At 33.9% G+C, this 18,987-nt stretch overlaps 1 protein-coding gene across 1 annotated transcript; it reads right to left on the reverse strand.

Moving 5' to 3' along the window:
• Positions 1-5,723: 5,723 nt before the first annotated feature.
• LOC146734629 (NXPE family member 1-like) lies at positions 5,724-8,529 on the reverse strand. Its single transcript, XM_085507569.1, has 3 exons — positions 8,102-8,529; positions 7,483-7,535; positions 5,724-6,208 (listed from the first exon to the last, which is right to left on the reverse strand). Exons 1-3 carry the CDS (start codon positions 8,527-8,529, stop codon positions 5,724-5,726), a joined length of 966 nt encoding a protein of 321 aa, XP_085363695.1.
• Between the last annotated feature and the right edge of the window lie 10,458 nt (positions 8,530-18,987).

Below are 18,987 nucleotides of genomic sequence, written 5' to 3' on the forward strand. Positions count from 1 at the left end.
GGACGAATCAAAATAAACTGCAGTACATATGTAATAATAATAAATATAGGAATAGTACAAACATTGCAGCATATATTGCTAGCTTGGAAGGAATGGTAATGAAAGAAATAGGAATGGCACAACAATTGCAGGAGTTATTATTACATCGGGAAGCTGATAATAATGAATAAGAGAGTGATAAAAAAAATCAGCGAGTATTATCAGATAAGAATGACTGATATAAAGGAATAGTAGAATAGAATCAAAATGTATTGCAACATGTATTGTTAATTATGGATGACTGATAACAATAATTATTGGAATGGGTACCCAATTCTCAACATGGATTGTTAGTTCGGGAGGACTGATAATAATACATTTAGGAAAGGTACCAAAATTGCAGCATCTGTAGTCAGTTCGTAACAATTGATAATCGTTAATAGAGGGCAGTAACACAAATTGCAGCAGGTATTATTAGTTCGGGAAGACTGATAATAAGGAATATGGGAATTGTATCAAAATAGAAGCATGTACTATTTAGTTCGAGGGATTGAATGCTGTTATAAATCAAACCAAGAACGGTACAATAATAGCAGCGTGGAATATATAATATTTAGTTCAAGGGACTGATATTAAATAATATAAAAGTGGAACTGAAATTTCAGCATAGAATATAGTTCGGGAGGTTTAATAATTATGGATAGGGAAGTGTTATAGCAGCAGCATGTATTATTTAGTTCGGGTTGACCATGGAAGGTACTAACGGACGGAGCCACGACGCCATTATTTTAGCTTTACCTTATGATCATTTGTCAATGTTTGTTCATAAACACTGGTTCTTGTTAGCTCTTAGCAACTTATCGCAATGGGTAACGCTAATCCCGGGCGTTCGGTAATATTCGGAGCATGTTCGGTAGTAATAGACGAACTGCGCATGCACAAGATTGAAATGAATCTAGATGGAATGTTGTTGTTTCCGGAGATATTGGCGAATTTTAATGAAAAATTGGCAGATATAACATCGATTGAAGCAGAACTAATGAACTATCGTGATTTTATTTATATTTGTAATGGTGATGAGACGTAATCCATGATTGCCTGTGACAATAAAGATTGCATTATTCATTATTCATCGTTAGTGCGTGGGTTTGACAAGCGAAACTGTTTGAAATTTTTGGCCACCGGGCATCGGCGAACACCACCAGAAAAGATAGTATGGAAAGAAGGGCATACCTAGACATCTTCTCTGCGATAATATTTTTTTGGAGTTCTTAGGAATTTTTCTAATTTACACGCTCGAAATCTTGTGTTTGTTACGATTTCTAATAATCATAACATGTGAAATCTGTGAAATTAAACGTTCATCTGTTGAATTTCCGGTTTTGAAATGCGTAATTTGACCATTCACACCTAAACAAATCTAGTGCGCATGTGTGATGACCGTAGTTTCATAATGCGCATATATTTTATGATCACGTTAACAATCGGCGAGGTTATATCATATTCCGCTAACTCGTTACTTGTGTAAATAATTGCAAACTATCATCGACATCAAAGATGAGCTAGACAATGTCCTTATTAGAATGAACTTGGGTTGAAACAAAAGGAAATAAGCCAGTTAAGAGGCTTAAGTGGATACTTGAGAGGGTACCTTCCATGGATTGACTAATAATAATAAATAGACGAATGCTAACAATTTTTGTATTGTTAGACGACAATGATTGATAGTAATGAATAGCGGAATAGAGTAACAACTGAAACATGTAATGTTAGTTCGAAGGGACTGATATTAAAAAATAAAGAAATGTTACCAAAATGGCAGCACGTATTGTTAGTTCGGGCGAGTGATACTAATCAACATTCCAACAGTTACCATTAGTTTGAGAGGACTGATATTAAAGTTTACTGAAACTATACCAACATTATAGCATGTCTTATTAGTTCAAGAGGGCGATGATAATGAATTTAAGAATTATATCAACATTGTTCGATGTATTATTCGTTCTGAAGGACTTATAATACAGAATATATAAAAAACATACATTTAGCAGTATATATCATTAAGTTCGGGAGGACTGATAAAAATAAGTATACTGAATATATGATTTGTGCACAAATTGCAGCAGGTACTGTTGGCTCGGGAGGCCTGATAATATTCAATATATGAATGGTACCAAACTGGCAAAATGTTATTTCTAAAGAAATTATAATGGTGATTATTGGAAGGATACCAAATTACACAAAGTATTTTAGTTCAGAAAGACTGATAATAATAAATATAGAACATGTATTGAAATTGCAGCATGTTATTAGTTTGGGGGCTGATAATAATGAATTTGAAAATTGTACCAACATTGCAACATGGCTTACTAGTTGGGAGGAATGATAATAATGAATTGTGGAATAACACCAAAATTGCAGCAGTTATAGTCATTTCGGGAGAGCTGACAATAATGAATACAGGAATGCTACTGAATTGCAGCGTGTATTGTTACACCAGAAGGACTGATATGAAGGGATAGCTAAGTGCAGTCAAATTTGCAACATGTATTTTTTGTCCGGGAAAGCTACCAAAATAGCAGTATGTATAATTTAGGTCGAAAGGACTGATAATATTGAATAGAGGAATGGTACCAACATTTATTTAAACAATAATGAACGACGCACCAACCCATACCAGTGGGTTTTCTGATTCTAAAACGTGGAAAATTTCAAGTTGGAGAAAAATTCACAGTGAACGGAACAGTTTCACAGTCAATGGCCAGTGAATCTGAATAATGTTTTTTCTGGAAATTGTTTCCACAATCTTATATGCCAAACTAAGAAGGAAACTATTTTTAATCCATCAAATACTATTTGATGTTTGACTGATGTGTGGTGTGGAGTACCATTGTAATGATCGCCCGAGCGTACGCCATACCATGACAAATACACCGTCTCGGCACGGCCTGGCACTAAGCTACGCTTGAACGCCGCTGTGGACCTGCTGAATTGACTGTGATTAGGGGTGCGTATCCGGGGTAAATGTACGTAATCTGACTGTATAAATGAAGAAATTAAACCTAAAAACACGGATACTTTCATTTGTTTAAGGAAACTGTGGTCGGATTGTGACATTACACCAGGAAGTCGACGCTGAGGAAATACAACTTACAAGTCACGTCGGTCCCGTTTCGCAAATTGTGCAGAAGAGATCAAGTTCATCTCTCTGTACTCTTAGACATGACGCCACTTAAATCGCCCCCCCCCCCCTCGGTTATCATAACTGCATCGACACGATATTGCGACCTAGTTGGTAGACCACCATGATATCGGCATGAGTCGCGGAATCTATAAGCGCGCGTTCTAGTTGAAACGCTACAAACGAGCGCGCTTTAGTTTACAGAGCAGACGACGATTCCCTCAAAACATTTTCTGAATTCGATGTTCAAATCCGCTGTTATTGGCAAAGGGCTATTTTATTTGATGGCGATTTTAGTATTAAATACATAAAAACTAACAATTTCACTTCTTGTTTAAGTAGTTTCTCCAGTATTCGTTTTCAAAAACAACATTGTATTCATATCCATGGCACGTGCCCTGGACGGTAACTAATGGGTTACATTATCGCGAATAATCTGCGGCAATGACGTCAAAAAACCACTGATATTGCTAATACTATAATATAATATAATATAATATAATATTAGATTTTGAGGACTTATATTAAGGAATAATGGAATTATATCAAAATAACAACATATAATATCAGTTCAGGAAGATTGATAATCATCAATGAATGAATATACGAATGGTAGCAAAATTGCAGCAGATCATAATAAATGAAGGAATTTGTCCAAAATTACCAGCATATATTAGGTAGTTCGGGTAGTCTGATAATAATAAATATTGCAATGGCACAACATTGGCAGAACATATAATGTAGTCGTCGAATACTGCTAATAATCAATTCAAGAATGTTACTATCAGAGCAGCATATATGAGTACATATTAACAGTTCTTAAGAATCAATAATAATGAACAGAGCAATGCTACCAAGATAAAAGCGTGTATAGTTTAGTTCAAAATGGGTGACAAAATCAAATATAGGAATGGTACTAAAATTGTAGCATGAGGTTGGGAGGCTTATAATATTAAATAGGGAAATGAAACTAACATTTCAACATATACTATTAGTTTTAGCGGACTAATATTATGATTATTGGAATTATACCACAATTCCAACATATAATATCACTACAGGAGGACTGATAATCATCAATATATTAACATAGGAATGGTAGTTCGAGAGAAAGGATAATAATGAATATGGGAATGGTACTAAAACTGCATCATGTATTATTAGATTCGGATGATTGATAATAATGACTAGGATTTTTACAAACACTGCAGCGTGTATTCTGAATTCGAGGGGGATGATATTAATAAATATGTGAATAGTGATAATAATGACTATAGCAGTGGCAAGCAAATTACACCATTTATTGTTAGTCCGGCAGGACTGAAAACTATGAATATATAGAACGATACCAGCATTGTAACATGTAATAGTAGTTTTGGAAAACTGTTAATAATGAATATAATAATGCTACAAAAATAACAGCGTGTTATTTATTCGGGAAGACTGATTTTACCGAAATTACAGCATTTAATTATATAATTGTGCCACTACCATGCAAACAATGGGTCACTAATACAAGTTCATTCACATTAGTATCGTGAAAACGTACATATTCTTACTAATCCTAAGAGGAAGTAATGTTTTTTGTATGCAAAATATTATATTGACGATATTGTCGCTTAATTACCTTACTTTTACATATTATACTCTTAAAAATAGGTCTAAGTTTCATACCATAATTCAGAAATATCTCTTACAATGTACACAGAATTACATCAGATGCACTCGATTTCTAAATCAACTTCTGTTTAATAATGAATCGCAATACTTAGTATTATACATTTGTGTGATTTGTAAACGTTCAAAATAAAAATCAATAATTACGTGAATATGCAAACAGATAATGAAGTGAATTATATAATGATAACTGCAGTGATTCTAAACATACAATAGTATACGTAATACTCTGCCATACGTATAATAACATGAAATTAAATTATTTGTAGACAACACACCAGTTCTTTATGAATATGTGTAGTCATCTATTTGTTAAAAATTTTAATTAAAATCTCACAGCAACTCTATATGTTGATATATTTATTATGACATAAGGCGAACATTCTGATTGTCTTTACACCTACATTCCTTAACCTAATTTGTGCATATGTAACATGCGACACACTTAATATTTTATATATGAATATATAGAGAAAACGATTAGTGTAACACACATCGAACCTGCTAAACCAAAAATGTATAATACAATGATTGAGCGTTTTTTTGTGGCTCAAACAGATCATAAACATAATCTACTTAACTAAATGCGGACATATGTATGATAACATGAGATAAACTTCTTGGTAGATCACAAATCCTGACATGTGTATTTCGTTATTTGACAAGGAGGATACTACAAGGTCCCAATAGTCTAAAAAGTGTACACCTATGCCACCAAATATGCGTCGGTCTATCCTATTCATGTTGTAGAATGTCCATGCGGAATGCGGACATATGTATGATAACATGAGATAAACTTCTTGGTAGATCACAAATCCTGACATGTGTATTTCGTTATTTGACAAGGAGAATACTACAAGGTCCCAATAGTCTAAAAAGTGTACACCTATGCCACCTTTGAACGTGGACATTTCTGTAATAATCTTTGAATTGCAAGTTTTGCAGGGTATATTCGTTCCACGTAAGCCCTTGTGGACCACACACCAAAGTGGAAACACATGTTTAAAACGACCACACCAAGTTTATTCTCGCATTGGTTTTGGGTAAAATTGTCAATCAAATCAGTCTCGAATATATCTTTCTTTGTTGTATTTACCTCAATAATACCAACTCGTGGTACTGTGAAATGGTTGTGGAAACCAGTAAATTTAAAGTTGTTACTTAAACGGTCACTTATTTGAATGAGTGTAGAATCACCAATAACAATGAATGTTTTATCAGATAGACACATTCGGGCTTCATCTTCTGTCCACTGCTGACTTCGACACACCATGGGTACAAATATGTCTTTATTCACCCAATAACCATCGGATAATGAAATAGGTAAATCTGGTCCGCATGGTAGTAGCTGTGAAACATGTGGTGTTCCATCTGTGTGGAAATATTATGCGATTAATATCCACAACTTTTATTCTCTTGTCTTGTGCATCTTGAAGTACAAATACTTTTGAGGTTGAAGTAATAAAATATAATGGTATATGGATATAGGATATAAATATTTAGAGAATAAGATCTTCATTTTTCACCCTTTATAAATTCGAGCGCAATTTGAAACTGCTAGCTATAGTGGGGAAGCGGCGTGTTGTTACAATGGTTACGCAACGGTGACGAATCTACAGAATGATCAATAACAAACATACAAATATATATTTTCAGGAATGCTGGCTAAATACTTTCCATTTATATTCCAAATATTTCCGATTTAATCATTCCTACACCAGTAAAAAAGTGTTCATATTCGCGTCATTCCATCATGATAGCGAATGACAACGAGTTGCAAGAATTGTGTAATCAGTTTGAATCTCTCAGCATTGCAGACGTGTCTAATCAACACACGAGTTATGTTCAATATAACCAAGGCGACGCTGATGAGTTCATCGAACATTATAAAATGCAAAATACCATGCATTCCACCTATATGGTAGTGAACAATTTCAAAAACTAGAAAAAGAATCAAAGAAAAGAAACAAAACGGAATGCTGTATAGGTTATTATATAGGAAGAAGAAAATATACTGGTAAAGAACGACACCAGAATCTTAATTTTACGCTATTCTACTCAATACCAAAGTGTTACGTTCTGGAGGAACACAAGAAAACAAAAAATTCTGTTGGGATGAAAACGCTTAGGAAGAATTCTAGTAGACTTTAATATCAAGAATATAATGACAAACAAGATACAGACTCGCTGGCGCATAATCTCGCTCCTTGATCTGAAAAATTATGGAAAAAGTAAGATATAAGCCCGGTGTTTACGTGGGAAAAGTTTAAAAGCCACCAACCGATCGGACAGTAGTTTTTACAATTGCTTTAGATGTCGAAAGTTATGAGCAACGACCATTGTACCATGTCAAGCGATTTGTCAAACTTAGTTCTGACCGGCCAGGCTCTACTGGTGGTTTTACTTCCAAGAAAGCGACGTCGCTCTAATGTTATATGATACGACGTGTTCATATAAATGTCGAATGTTTGACATACGAATGTCAAATGTAACAACTGTCTCATTTTATAGCAACTCATATGAGTACCGGTATAGAGACACGAGAAACAATTTACATTCATGGTTGACATGCTAAGCATGTCTTGTCAATTTCAGTAAATAAGAGTAACATAATATAATCAATCAATTGACGTATTCTAACTCACCTCTAATTGTTAATTTGATTAGCGCATTTGTGATATAATTCACGTGATATTGCCTGCAAAGCAATCATAAGTGAAGAAATTGATTTCTGGAACAATGAAAGAATTTCCTGTCATAAATGTTTGTAACTTAATGAATTTAATTATGAGCGAAACTGGAGGGGATATTGCCGCTGATGCTAAACGTCAATCTTGCACTATTAATCTCTGGAGCCCTGTAGATCAAATAGTGTGTTGATTATCTTCACATCCTGTCCACGTTAATCGTAAAAGAGCTTCTAATTGTGTCTCATATTAGCACGCCTGAATATTCATTAGTTATCTAAATTAAAGTTTTATTTTGTGTACATAATAACACAATGCATAAACATGCAACATAATTTGCTTAATGCAATTCTTGTAAATATTGTCATATTTAATTGAACTGAAACAATACAGCGATCATCTAGATAAGCATTATATACGTAATTGTAGTCGTAATACTATAAAACACAACACGGGTACCAGTCTAGTTCAGCTTATAATTACAATCAAATTCACAAAATAGTTGGCTTACATGAATACAAATTCCAAGTTTAAAAAGCTGCAATAAATATACCATATACAAATTCAAAATACTTACAGACCAAACATAAAGGCGAAATCTTTAGTCAGATTATTAGCTGCCGCCTTTAAGGATTCAATACTCAGTGTTAATTTAAACAATTGATCACACCTGAACATCTTCGATTTTTTGCAAACAATTGCTGTTGATCCAATGGAATGAGCGTTACTATATTCACACTCCCCAGACCACGGTTCTTCATTAATTAACGAACAATTACTAAGATAACTATTTATACCATCTGTGTAATAACCGTCGAAATTCAGCAGTTTTTCTTTTGCAAGAATAGAATTTTTCATAAGACTGATAGCCTCTCTTGTGTAGTGTAGTTGAATTTTCACATAGGCATCTCCAACCCAAGCTGCATAAAATAACACAGAATATGTACCATTTCCGTAGTCAATGACTCGGCCTGCAGTATTTTTCTGATGATCCAGATTTACCATTGTTGGCAGGACCAAATCTCTGCCCTTGTTTCGTTTGCGTCCATTGTTGTCATATGCCTCAATCAATACATGAACATACTGCCATTTTCACAATTCGTGATTCACGGTGCAAAAACATTCTGTAATAAATACACCGTTTTATTTTATAACTCTACTACATTATATTTATTCAGTACAAATATATGTGAGTTCACTGTATTCCCAATATCATTCAGTTTCCACTGCATCATTTGTGTATAATATTATTGTGAGAGCAAATTGAAATCAAAATTTGTTCACATAGCTAGAAACTGGTTCGAAAAGTTTTCATACAGACTTTGTCTTAAAGTTTAGAATTACATGTTAATATCTATGGATAATAAGTAAGTTACTGTTTTTGTTATATTTAGATCTGAGTTCTGCATTCTATAAAGTCGATACAGTCTCTTTCAGAACTACTTTGTTTGGTTCAGGTTGTACCAGTCAGGTAAACGCCAGTGTGTTTCTACTAAAGTGTAGTTCTAGTTTGTGAGGTATAATATAATCTTCAATGTTTTCATCATTCCTGATTTTATGAAGTAGTGGCTCAATGGCAATGACTTAGAGGGCAGTGGACATTGAACACCCTTGCCTAATGCCCCGGGCCACTGTGATGGGTGTAGTGAGGGCGCAATTAACGTGGTCCAGGGAATGGACATTGGTATACATGAGGCGAATGTAAGAAAGGAAACAGTCAGCAAAACCAAAGGCACTAAGTGCATTAAAGATGTAACAGTGATGTATCCTATCAAATGTACTTTCCTGGTCAATAGCAACAATAGCCAGGGGGAGTCAGTTAAGTTGGCATAGACACTACTCTCATGAAGTAGATTTATGTTGTCATGAATATTCCTGTTTGGAATGCTGCAAGTTTGGTCTGGATGAATAATGCTGCCTAAGATACCGCGCAAATGCAATGCAAGCGATTTAGTGAAAATTGTGTAATCGCTACATAACAGACTCAAAGGTCGCCAGTGTTTTACGTTGTTAACGTCACCTTTTTAAGGAGAATGGTGACAACGGCCCTTGTGCAGGATAGAGGGAGCACATTTACATTTGTGGCAGCAGTAAATACATCGCATAGATCACCTCCAATGATATGCCAACACGTTTGGTAAAATTCGTTTGGTATTCCGTCAATATCGGTAGTACGCCCATAGCGAAGAAGTTTGACATTAGCACTCAGTTCGTCAAACGTGATTGGCTTGTCAAAGTCATCACGATCTGTTTCACTTAGTTTCGATAGCCCGTCAAGGAAGCTATTTTTAGCTTCAGTGTTCAGGTGTATACAGGTTATTGTAAAAGGTGTGTATGATTTTGCATATTTCAGTTTGATTTTCAGTAAGAGTGTTATCTTGGCGCCTCAGCTGAAAGATCGCCTTTTTTTTCCAAATATCACTTCCATTCAATAACTGATGTCGTGCACGCGTGGTACTGCCTTTGTGTACGTGTTTAACAAGGCGTGCCAGAAGTTCCTTCTTTTCAATGTAACTGTTTAAAAGCGGTGCATCGTGTGCAATACAACGTTTGATGCTTTTAATTTTCATTTCCAAATGCTTGTTTTTTCGGTTTTGTATTTATCTTGTTTGAGTGTGCAATACTGTTGTGTGAGTGATTTTATTTTATTTTTGCCAATATCCCACATGTCTGTATATTTACATAGTTGTTTCTAAGTGTTTGCCACTTCGCCCAAAAATCAGTTAGGATAGCCACATACACCTCATCGCGCAGAATTTCTGTATTCATACACCATACAGAACTTTTGTTTTTACTTTCATCAATGGCGATGTTGATGTGGACAAGAGAATGGTCAGAAAAGCTAATGCACCATTGCTTATGTCGATGTTCTTAATTTTCTTACGCATACATTTGCTAACATAAGACGCACAAGCCTAACACCACGCCCCAAAGTAACGTTTAATGTGTTTCCGTGGTATTGACGCCATACATAAAACAGTTTGTGATGATTCAGGACAGATTTGAGGAGCTTTGCAGTGCGCATGTCCGGTTAAGTCACTCTATTCCGGTCAATGTCGGGCACAGTGGTACAATTAAAATCGCCTCCCATGGTTACTGGGTCATTATTTAGAGTACTGATGAATTGTTTTTGTAAACCATTCCACGCGCTCAGCGCCGTTAATTTAAAACACTTGTCTATAAATCTACGTGAGTGCAGTGTAGACACCAAAAAGGTTTTGATATTTGCATTTGATATTGTTGATTCGCTGCTATCAGTACATGTTGAAACATCTGAAATGATAGAACCCTCATTCTCACTACATTCACTAGCAGTTTCCTTCTTATCATCAGCGAATTTATTTTGTGACATATGTGTGCTGAAAAGGTCATGTGATTGATCAGTTAAAGCACTTAAAGTATCAGTTAAAGTGTCGCGGGGATTCACCTGTGAACTCAAGTGAGGGAGATGATGGAAATATGGTTTACTCTGTGAGCTCGGGCTGTGGTTTTGAATTACACACTGTTACATTGGCATAGACGTGGGGGAGGGGTTTGTGGGGTGAAGGGGTAGGTGAGGCGCTGGAGACGACCTGCTCACTCGACCAGTATTATATTATATTATATTTCTCATCAAAAAAAGGTAAATACAACAATGTATATAATGAATTTACCTTGATGTATTCACAGACGTCATTCCAAAACTTCCTATTTCAACATCAAATAGTGTATCATAAGGTTTTCTGTCCTCGGTCCCATGTAAATAAGCCCATTCCAATTCTTCAACAATCCCAAGCCACTCCATTCCAAACCGATTGAAATTGTTATATGGAAATAATTGCTGACTCTTATCTGTATTGAACATATTTTCACGAGTATTTCTTGTGCAGTCATTACATTTATTCTGAAGTTGTACATTGTGAGTCGAAAATATTTCCTGCATGAAAAAATGTGATTTCAGCCGACGATTACAACAAGTATTGTAATGTGAAAACGCTTCATCAAAGATGGATTACATTCGGCGAGTATTTAATAGAAGGGGATTAGGCAGTACAAAACACACTGGAATGTGACCGACAGAATTGAGGAAATGGGTAATGTTATAATTAATGAGTTTATCTGTTATAACAAAAGATGCATTTTTCAACAAAATATATTAAGCGACACGTGGAGCAAGTGTGAATTTGTTTTTGTTTGATTTGAATAATAGGACCCCAAATTCCAAGCTATCTACTTTAGCTGTGGCATTACATCCACTATAAAAATGGTATTTACTCCACTTATTCGATACGAAAATGATAATCACACTGTATGCGCCATAATTAAAAGTGATTTCTAGAATCCGAACGCTGGATTCATAGAATGGAGTTGATTTCATGCGGTCAGATTACAGCATATATGAGTGTTGTATCTGTTATGTGATACATTTCATTTTACATATGTAATTTGTATACTTACCATGTAGGTAATTCCATATCCTATGGTAATTCCAACGATGAAGGTCATTGCAGTTGATATTCTGCTGGGTTTATAATAATGCATTGTCAATGTTTCCAATTAAAAACACGTTCATTAGTGTCGGGTAACGATCATGGTGAAACTGGTAACACCTAATGTTATAACGTTTGTTAAAGTCGAAGTTTATTTCAAATAAATTAATGAGTTTTATATTGCAGTCGTAATATCGCATGACGAGGTAATATATTCATTGTTGTTCGTTTCAAAAAAATAATTTATTCAGTATAATCCCACTATTTTTAAACAAACATGTCTAGCGGATTAAAATAAAAAAATATCCAACATTAAATTTTCACACGCAAAACTTACAAAGGGAAGAAAACACTAAAGCAACAACTGAAAACAATTGACAATAATAAAATAAACGACAGAAAAGCACACCTTAAAACATTGACAAAGTAAAAGAAAATACAAATATATGGTATAGTGATATCAGGTGTTTGAAAACAGCGCTTTTTTGCTCCAGCTGTAGCAGTCGCATAATTTATTGAAGAATGTACACCATAATTCATAGTTAAAAGATATGCAATTTATGAAACATGCTCGCAACAGCATGGGCATAAAACAACAATGACATCAGTTATATACAAACTTTTAGGCGATTATTTGCAAATGTACTAATTACTTTTTGGTTTTCTCGTGAAATTAGTACTAGTATGCGACTAAGCTATTATATTAATTATATGTCATAATACCGACAGTTTGTGAGAGTTCTATATTGTTTGTCTGAAATAAATAGTACTCGCTATTTAGAGAATTCAATTGATATGTGTGAATCACAAGTCGGTCGCATCAACGGAGCAGTGATTCTAGAATTCTGATTTCTTCTAATGGGATGCTCTTGTTCTCTGGAGCCATAACAAATCGAGGTAAGAATCACGTCCTTATTGTTGACCAACTGTTGAAAAAATACTGGCCAGGAAAATAACAATTCTATAAATTAACAAGATGATATAATAACTCAAACCCAAAGACTAACTAGTGTGTGTGTAGGAATGTTCAGTACCTGACGTTTCCTGACGTGCATCGAACAGTGTCAGTCGGCGGCGTCGTCCGGTGAATTATAAGAAGCCAGCGACGGTAGTTGGTGACTTAAACTCTCCCTTCTCATCCACTGCACCAAGGCTTCCTTCCCAGTTAGACTTTAGACGGATATTCAACGCGGGGTTCGACTATGGTAGTATGTGATGGTACTGCTCGCCGCTTCCAGGGTAGTACAAAGTGTAGATCGTTGGTCAAGATCTCCAGTAGCAACCACCGAGCATCACGCTGTTTCGGGCTTTAAATACCCTGCCATCACAAGGCTAAATGTGTCAATCGCTTTTGGGTTCGCGATATAGATCACATATATACTCGTCCAGCAGTGTCTAAGTGCGACTTCGAGGTCACATGATAGGTACTTTATGTACGTGTAGTGGCAAATGCGGCTACCTCTGAGCTGTTATCAATTTATACTATAACAATGAATTAATAAATACAAAATTACATAATAACAAGCGTTTCCTTTTAATAATACAGTTTCTGATATGATTCAAACACCTCGTGACACTGACCATACAAAGCTTAGTTTCAAATAACGTGATTAAAGTGAATGCTTTATGCACTACGATGTGACGCATGTAATTTCAAGCAAACAGTCCATTGTAATGTGTGCATTTGGAAATTGAAAACTATGGATATTGGTAAACACAACACATCAACTAAAACTCTGTTAATAGGCAAGACACTAATTATAATTACTAAGGAAGCAATGATGTTTATGCATTGAGTACAAACAAAGGCTGATGAATAATTAGAATAAGTCGTGTGTATCACCGATTATGTGAATCGGAATTAATTTTGTCCAATATATAGTTTTTTATTATAGATCGTTATTCATATTTAAACATTGTGGTATAATTTGTAAATATTCTATGTAAATAATATTTCATACAGATGAGAACAAAAGTTACTATGTAATGAGTTTGGCCAATCATGTGTTTCTATGTCATCTTGAATTTATGGCAAAAGCTGCCACAAGTTGTGGCATTTAAGTATCCATGGCTAAAAAAACATTTACTGTGTGTATTTTGCAGTTTTTCAGCAAAAAATATATAAATGCTATTGAGTTATGTGAAACTTGTTATAATACATAAAATAAAATATTGCATGATTAAAATATAAGTTTTGTTATTTTGTGGGAGAGCGGGTGTGAGTGATTAGTAGTAGATGTGATTGTGCATGGAGGATGTCTGCTCGATGTGAAAAAATAAATAACACTTGTTTGTGAGGGCAATATCACGATTTGTTGTCTGCCCTCGGGCTGTTGGTCAAGAACATCATCCCTTGGGCAGGCAACAAATCGTGATATTACCCTCACAAACATCTGTTATTATTCAATTATTATCATTTGTCAGGGAAGTATGTCATAGATATTTAAAAAAAATATTTATTGAAAAGAATGTTTATTTTTAAAACATTTCTGATTAATTATAATATTTACAAATACAAATATGCATTTATTCTATGCATTTTGGATAATACCCATTTGTTGTTTGTTTCGAATGAATGTATTCACTGTTACCACAAAATATGTTTATTTACATAATTATAATTCAAACTGACAACTCATTTATTATAATTTGACTAAAGTTGTATTTTATTTCTATTCTGTGTTTTACAGCTGTAGATGTTTTAGCTATATGCAATACTCAGTTAAATCATTTATAATTGAATGCGTATAGAAACGAACTCAACTTGATCCATATCTGAAGATTATAGACACTATTTATGGAATGTACTGTAACGAATATATGTAATGTAAAACTATATTCGCAACGATACATTTAGTAAAATGTGACATTGGTTACACTCACAGTGTTTTGCTCCACGCCAATTGCCTTGATCAATGCCATCGCATCTGTCAGAGACGCACACTAAATAACAATACCTCGCCTTCACACTAATGTTTTATTCCCACACCATCTGTTTCTGTGAATACCTGAGGTCAATGACCCCCCCCCGAAAAAAAACGAAAAATCAACAACAATACACATGCATATTGTTATGTTAACTTAGAACTTGAATAATAATACAAACTACTATGTTGGACACTTTATTATCTTCATATTGTACAATCTATAACCTTACATTTAAATATGTTTCAAGATATCTTGAGAATTTATTTTAGAAGCATAACAATACAACGACTAAATTTGGGGTCACAGTTTGCTCCTAATTTGAATTGAAATATTACCAGCAATATTTTATTTAATAAATTCTGTTTATCATAATATTTTATTCACAACATCATATTCAATGGCTAGTTATCAGGATCTGTTTTGAGTGAGGGCGCCATTTACTGATGAAAGGGATCATTGTTCCAAGGCACTTATATTTAATAAGTCTTATTGACATTCTAAACTAATTAGGCCTGTCTATAGTTCCAATGCCCCTATGTATCACGTTTTATTATATAATGTGATGATTGATTTTTTTTAAATGAATGGGAAGATAAAAAGTTAATTATTATGCAAACTAAGTAATTATTTTGGATGTATATGAACATAAAACCAATTAGTTACAATATTTTAGTACATTCACGTATCATGACCCATTGACAAAAGATAAGTACTTGAGCTATTAACTAAACATTAAGCAAAGCATATAATTATGCAGAGATTTTAATATAAAATATAATAATACACATATACACACACATGCAAAGGCACATTCAGATACTAAATACAAAAAAGGATAGAGATTTAGAGGGTTTATCAAAAGCTTCATTTTAAAAAGTGATTGAATCTTAGGTCTGGTGTTGAGCGTTGTTTGTATAAGATCACCTCCAAATCCAAGTCTTTGCAATCGCATCGAGATGTCAAGCACGTTCAATTTTGGTATAACTAGCTAGTGCACTTGTCTGGATAAAAGGTAAAATTTCACTGAAATGAAACATTTATCAAAAATAATCAGTTTATCTGTGTTGTAACATTAGATACTAGCAGAATGATTTGACTGCCGCACGCTATGTATAGTTGAAGTCATATTCAACCGATATGATGATTATTCATTGAGCATAAAGTATATTTACATTTGTACAATTTATTTTACTTGATTTAAACAGCTCTAGCTATGAACTCGGCGGAAATGCAGACTTGTAGGATAAATGGAAATTAACAAATTGCTAATCTAGCAAAAACAATTTTGGAATACAACGATTTTATGAATTAATGTGTTATAAACCACGCTTTCTTGGGATAGATTTTACACAATATGTTTTGAATATACAGTTGAGTGTTAAACCTTATCCTGAATCACTGTCTAATAGTTATATAGAATTTTGCAACTGAGACTAAATAAAGTACACATTTCAATATTTATTGGAAGGTCACTATATACAATTGCACATGTAACCTTCAATGTAATTATTTAAATGAATGTGATGAATTTTTAACCATTTTAAACCCCTAAATATTAATATCGTTATAGTATCATAACAAAAAGGTTAAATCTTACCTTATTTCTTATGGTAGTTGGATGAGGAAAAAATCATGTAATATTTCCATACTCGCGTTAATATATTTTTTACAGCAATCTTCACGATCTTCTTAGTCTTCCATATACTAAAATTTGAATGCACGAAAATAATGCAGAATAAGGTAAAATTACCATATATGTGATTAAGAGCTACGGCATGGTGGATGGCACGCATCCCAAAACACGACGTCAGTCATCGGTTAGAAAAAATTGCCAGATTGTCAACTTATGGAAAATCGATTAACCCCAATGGCCAGAAAATAGTAATGTGTTCAGAGCGTTCATAATTAGAACCATTAAAACTATTAAAATCAAATACTAGTACCACGTAAGTTGGATTACCCCTTTGCTATTGTTATTATCATTTGTTATTCTTTTTTAACTTTACTGACCTGACCAATTAACTCACCATAAAGAGTGGTGTCTCTAATAAGTAGATCGTTGTAGTAGTAATAATGATCAAACTCACACTTTCTGTGCCACCGAATATCGCTATGCATGTTGCCAAAATGAAAATAAACAATGATAATGTAAACAAAACTATATAGTTTCAAACTGCCATTGTGTTTGCACATATATGATTTAACTCATTGAGTGTAATACACTGTAATGGTGTTCTATTTTGAGTGAACGTAACATTTTGCACTTAACTTTCGATTACTATACGTCTACGTACATGGTCGATCATTCCAATTCTTCGTATATAAGGTAAACTACATCACCAACATTGAAGCACATTAATGATTATACAAATTAGAAACCCATCACTAAATGTACACGTTCAAACAGTACAAACCCGTTTCATATAATCACTAGTTGGAAAATATACAAGTATGAGACCGCATTAACAGCAGCTACACGTCTGCCAATACGATCACCATATGGTCGGCTTTTACTTGTGGGCTATCAAAACACAGTACAACATAATTACCAAGATAACATTGATGAAATATTCTGAATGCCATGTCTTCGTAGCATTGTGTTGCATGAATGGTTAGACATAAGTTGTCACACATTCTCTATCAACATTGTCGAATAAATATGTAGATCAGTGTATACATGAATCACACCACCATAGAAACATATAGCCCAGTAATTGAGAAATTAGTTCATCTATAACAGGGGAATATACTGATAGTGATGCATATTTTACCCATAATCCTTTGCTTGAGAAGCAAGATGGCTGACTACATAATTCCCCTACATTTGTGGAGCTTTTTCTTGAGGGGTCATTATGTTGTTTGGCTTGGTGTTTCCATAATGTTGGTTTGTTTTTATTTAAATTTAAATCTTACAAAATATATGAATCAATATGCTAGTTCTAATGATTTAACTACACAATATTTATTTATGATAATTACCAAACATCTATGACACAGCAACTGTCTACAACAAATCCGGCAACTTGTCGTAAATTTTGACATTTTGGCTAGTTAAATAAATAGCTAGTTTTTCGTAGGTGTTTGAATTATACATATTTTTAAACGTCGACATATAGAAATAAACGTGTTAAAACACGCTTATATAGTACCCAAGCGTTGATTTGTACAGATGGGATTTTTATGGAAAAACATGAATAGAATAAATACGAAGAATGCAAAAATTGTTTGAGATAATGTGTAGAAACATAGAGCTCATCCTCAAAAACAACCTGTAACTGTCTTTTAGTAATATTAATATGGCGATTTCTAAAAACATAACATTTTTTTGATAAACATCTGTCATTCTGTGGCACAATTTTCTTACATGGGAGTACATCTATATATGATGGATATTAGTTATTAATATTATATGTCAGTGAATAAACAACTGCTGCATATCACGTGACTAAATTGATTTTAATTTCAGTTATTAAATCTCATAATGAACAGTTGTGAATGAGAATTGTTTTGATTTATGTGAACTGCATAGTATCGGTAATTTGTTTTCCTATCTGATACAAAGACAATCAAACAAATTTGGACAACTGGAAAAGACGATTAAAACGAATAGTTCAGCTTATTACGAGATGATTCGAAGACAAGGATAAATATACATAGCTGGTCTATTGTTTTTTACTGTGTGTATAATGTTGTCTTGGCAAGGTAAGATTCCTGCAACATTTTCCACATTTAGCCTTAAATATATCTCGATATTCATAATTTAAAGCAATTTTATAAAACATAGTAACTAACTAGAAAGTTATAATTGAATTGACGACATTTTTAAATTGGTGATAGAAAATTGAAACAAAACAAATCGATTAAAACATATGTGAATGTTCTTAGTGCAAATCGAGGTGAATCATATAATTTCTTGGTGTCTCCGACTAAAGTAAGAAGAATAACCAAAGATCAATTAATGAGTTTGTTTCCTAAGAGGAACAGAGCATATAATCATTTAAATGATGACAAAATAATGTTGTACTTGTATTCATACCAGAGCGCTGTTCGTCTCCTCGTCAACAAT

Source organism: Saccoglossus kowalevskii, chromosome 14, assembly GCF_978046115.1.
Source record: "Saccoglossus kowalevskii chromosome 14, keSacKowa6.1, whole genome shotgun sequence".
Taxonomy (NCBI): domain Eukaryota; kingdom Metazoa; phylum Hemichordata; class Enteropneusta; family Harrimaniidae; genus Saccoglossus; species Saccoglossus kowalevskii.

Excerpts from the sequence above, each read along its gene's own strand:
- LOC146734629 (XM_085507569.1), bottom strand. The coding sequence starts at position 8,529 with ATGGTAAATCTGGATCATCAGAAAAATACTGCAGGCCGAGTCATTGAC. Across the intron at positions 7,536-8,101 it reads TTCGCCTTTATGTTTGGTCT|GCAATATCACGTGAATTATA; the intron begins GTAAGTATTTTG and ends ATTGCTTTGCAG. Across the intron at positions 6,209-7,482 it reads AATCAAATTAACAATTAGAG|ATGGAACACCACATGTTTCA; the intron begins GTGAGTTAGAAT and ends ATTTCCACACAG.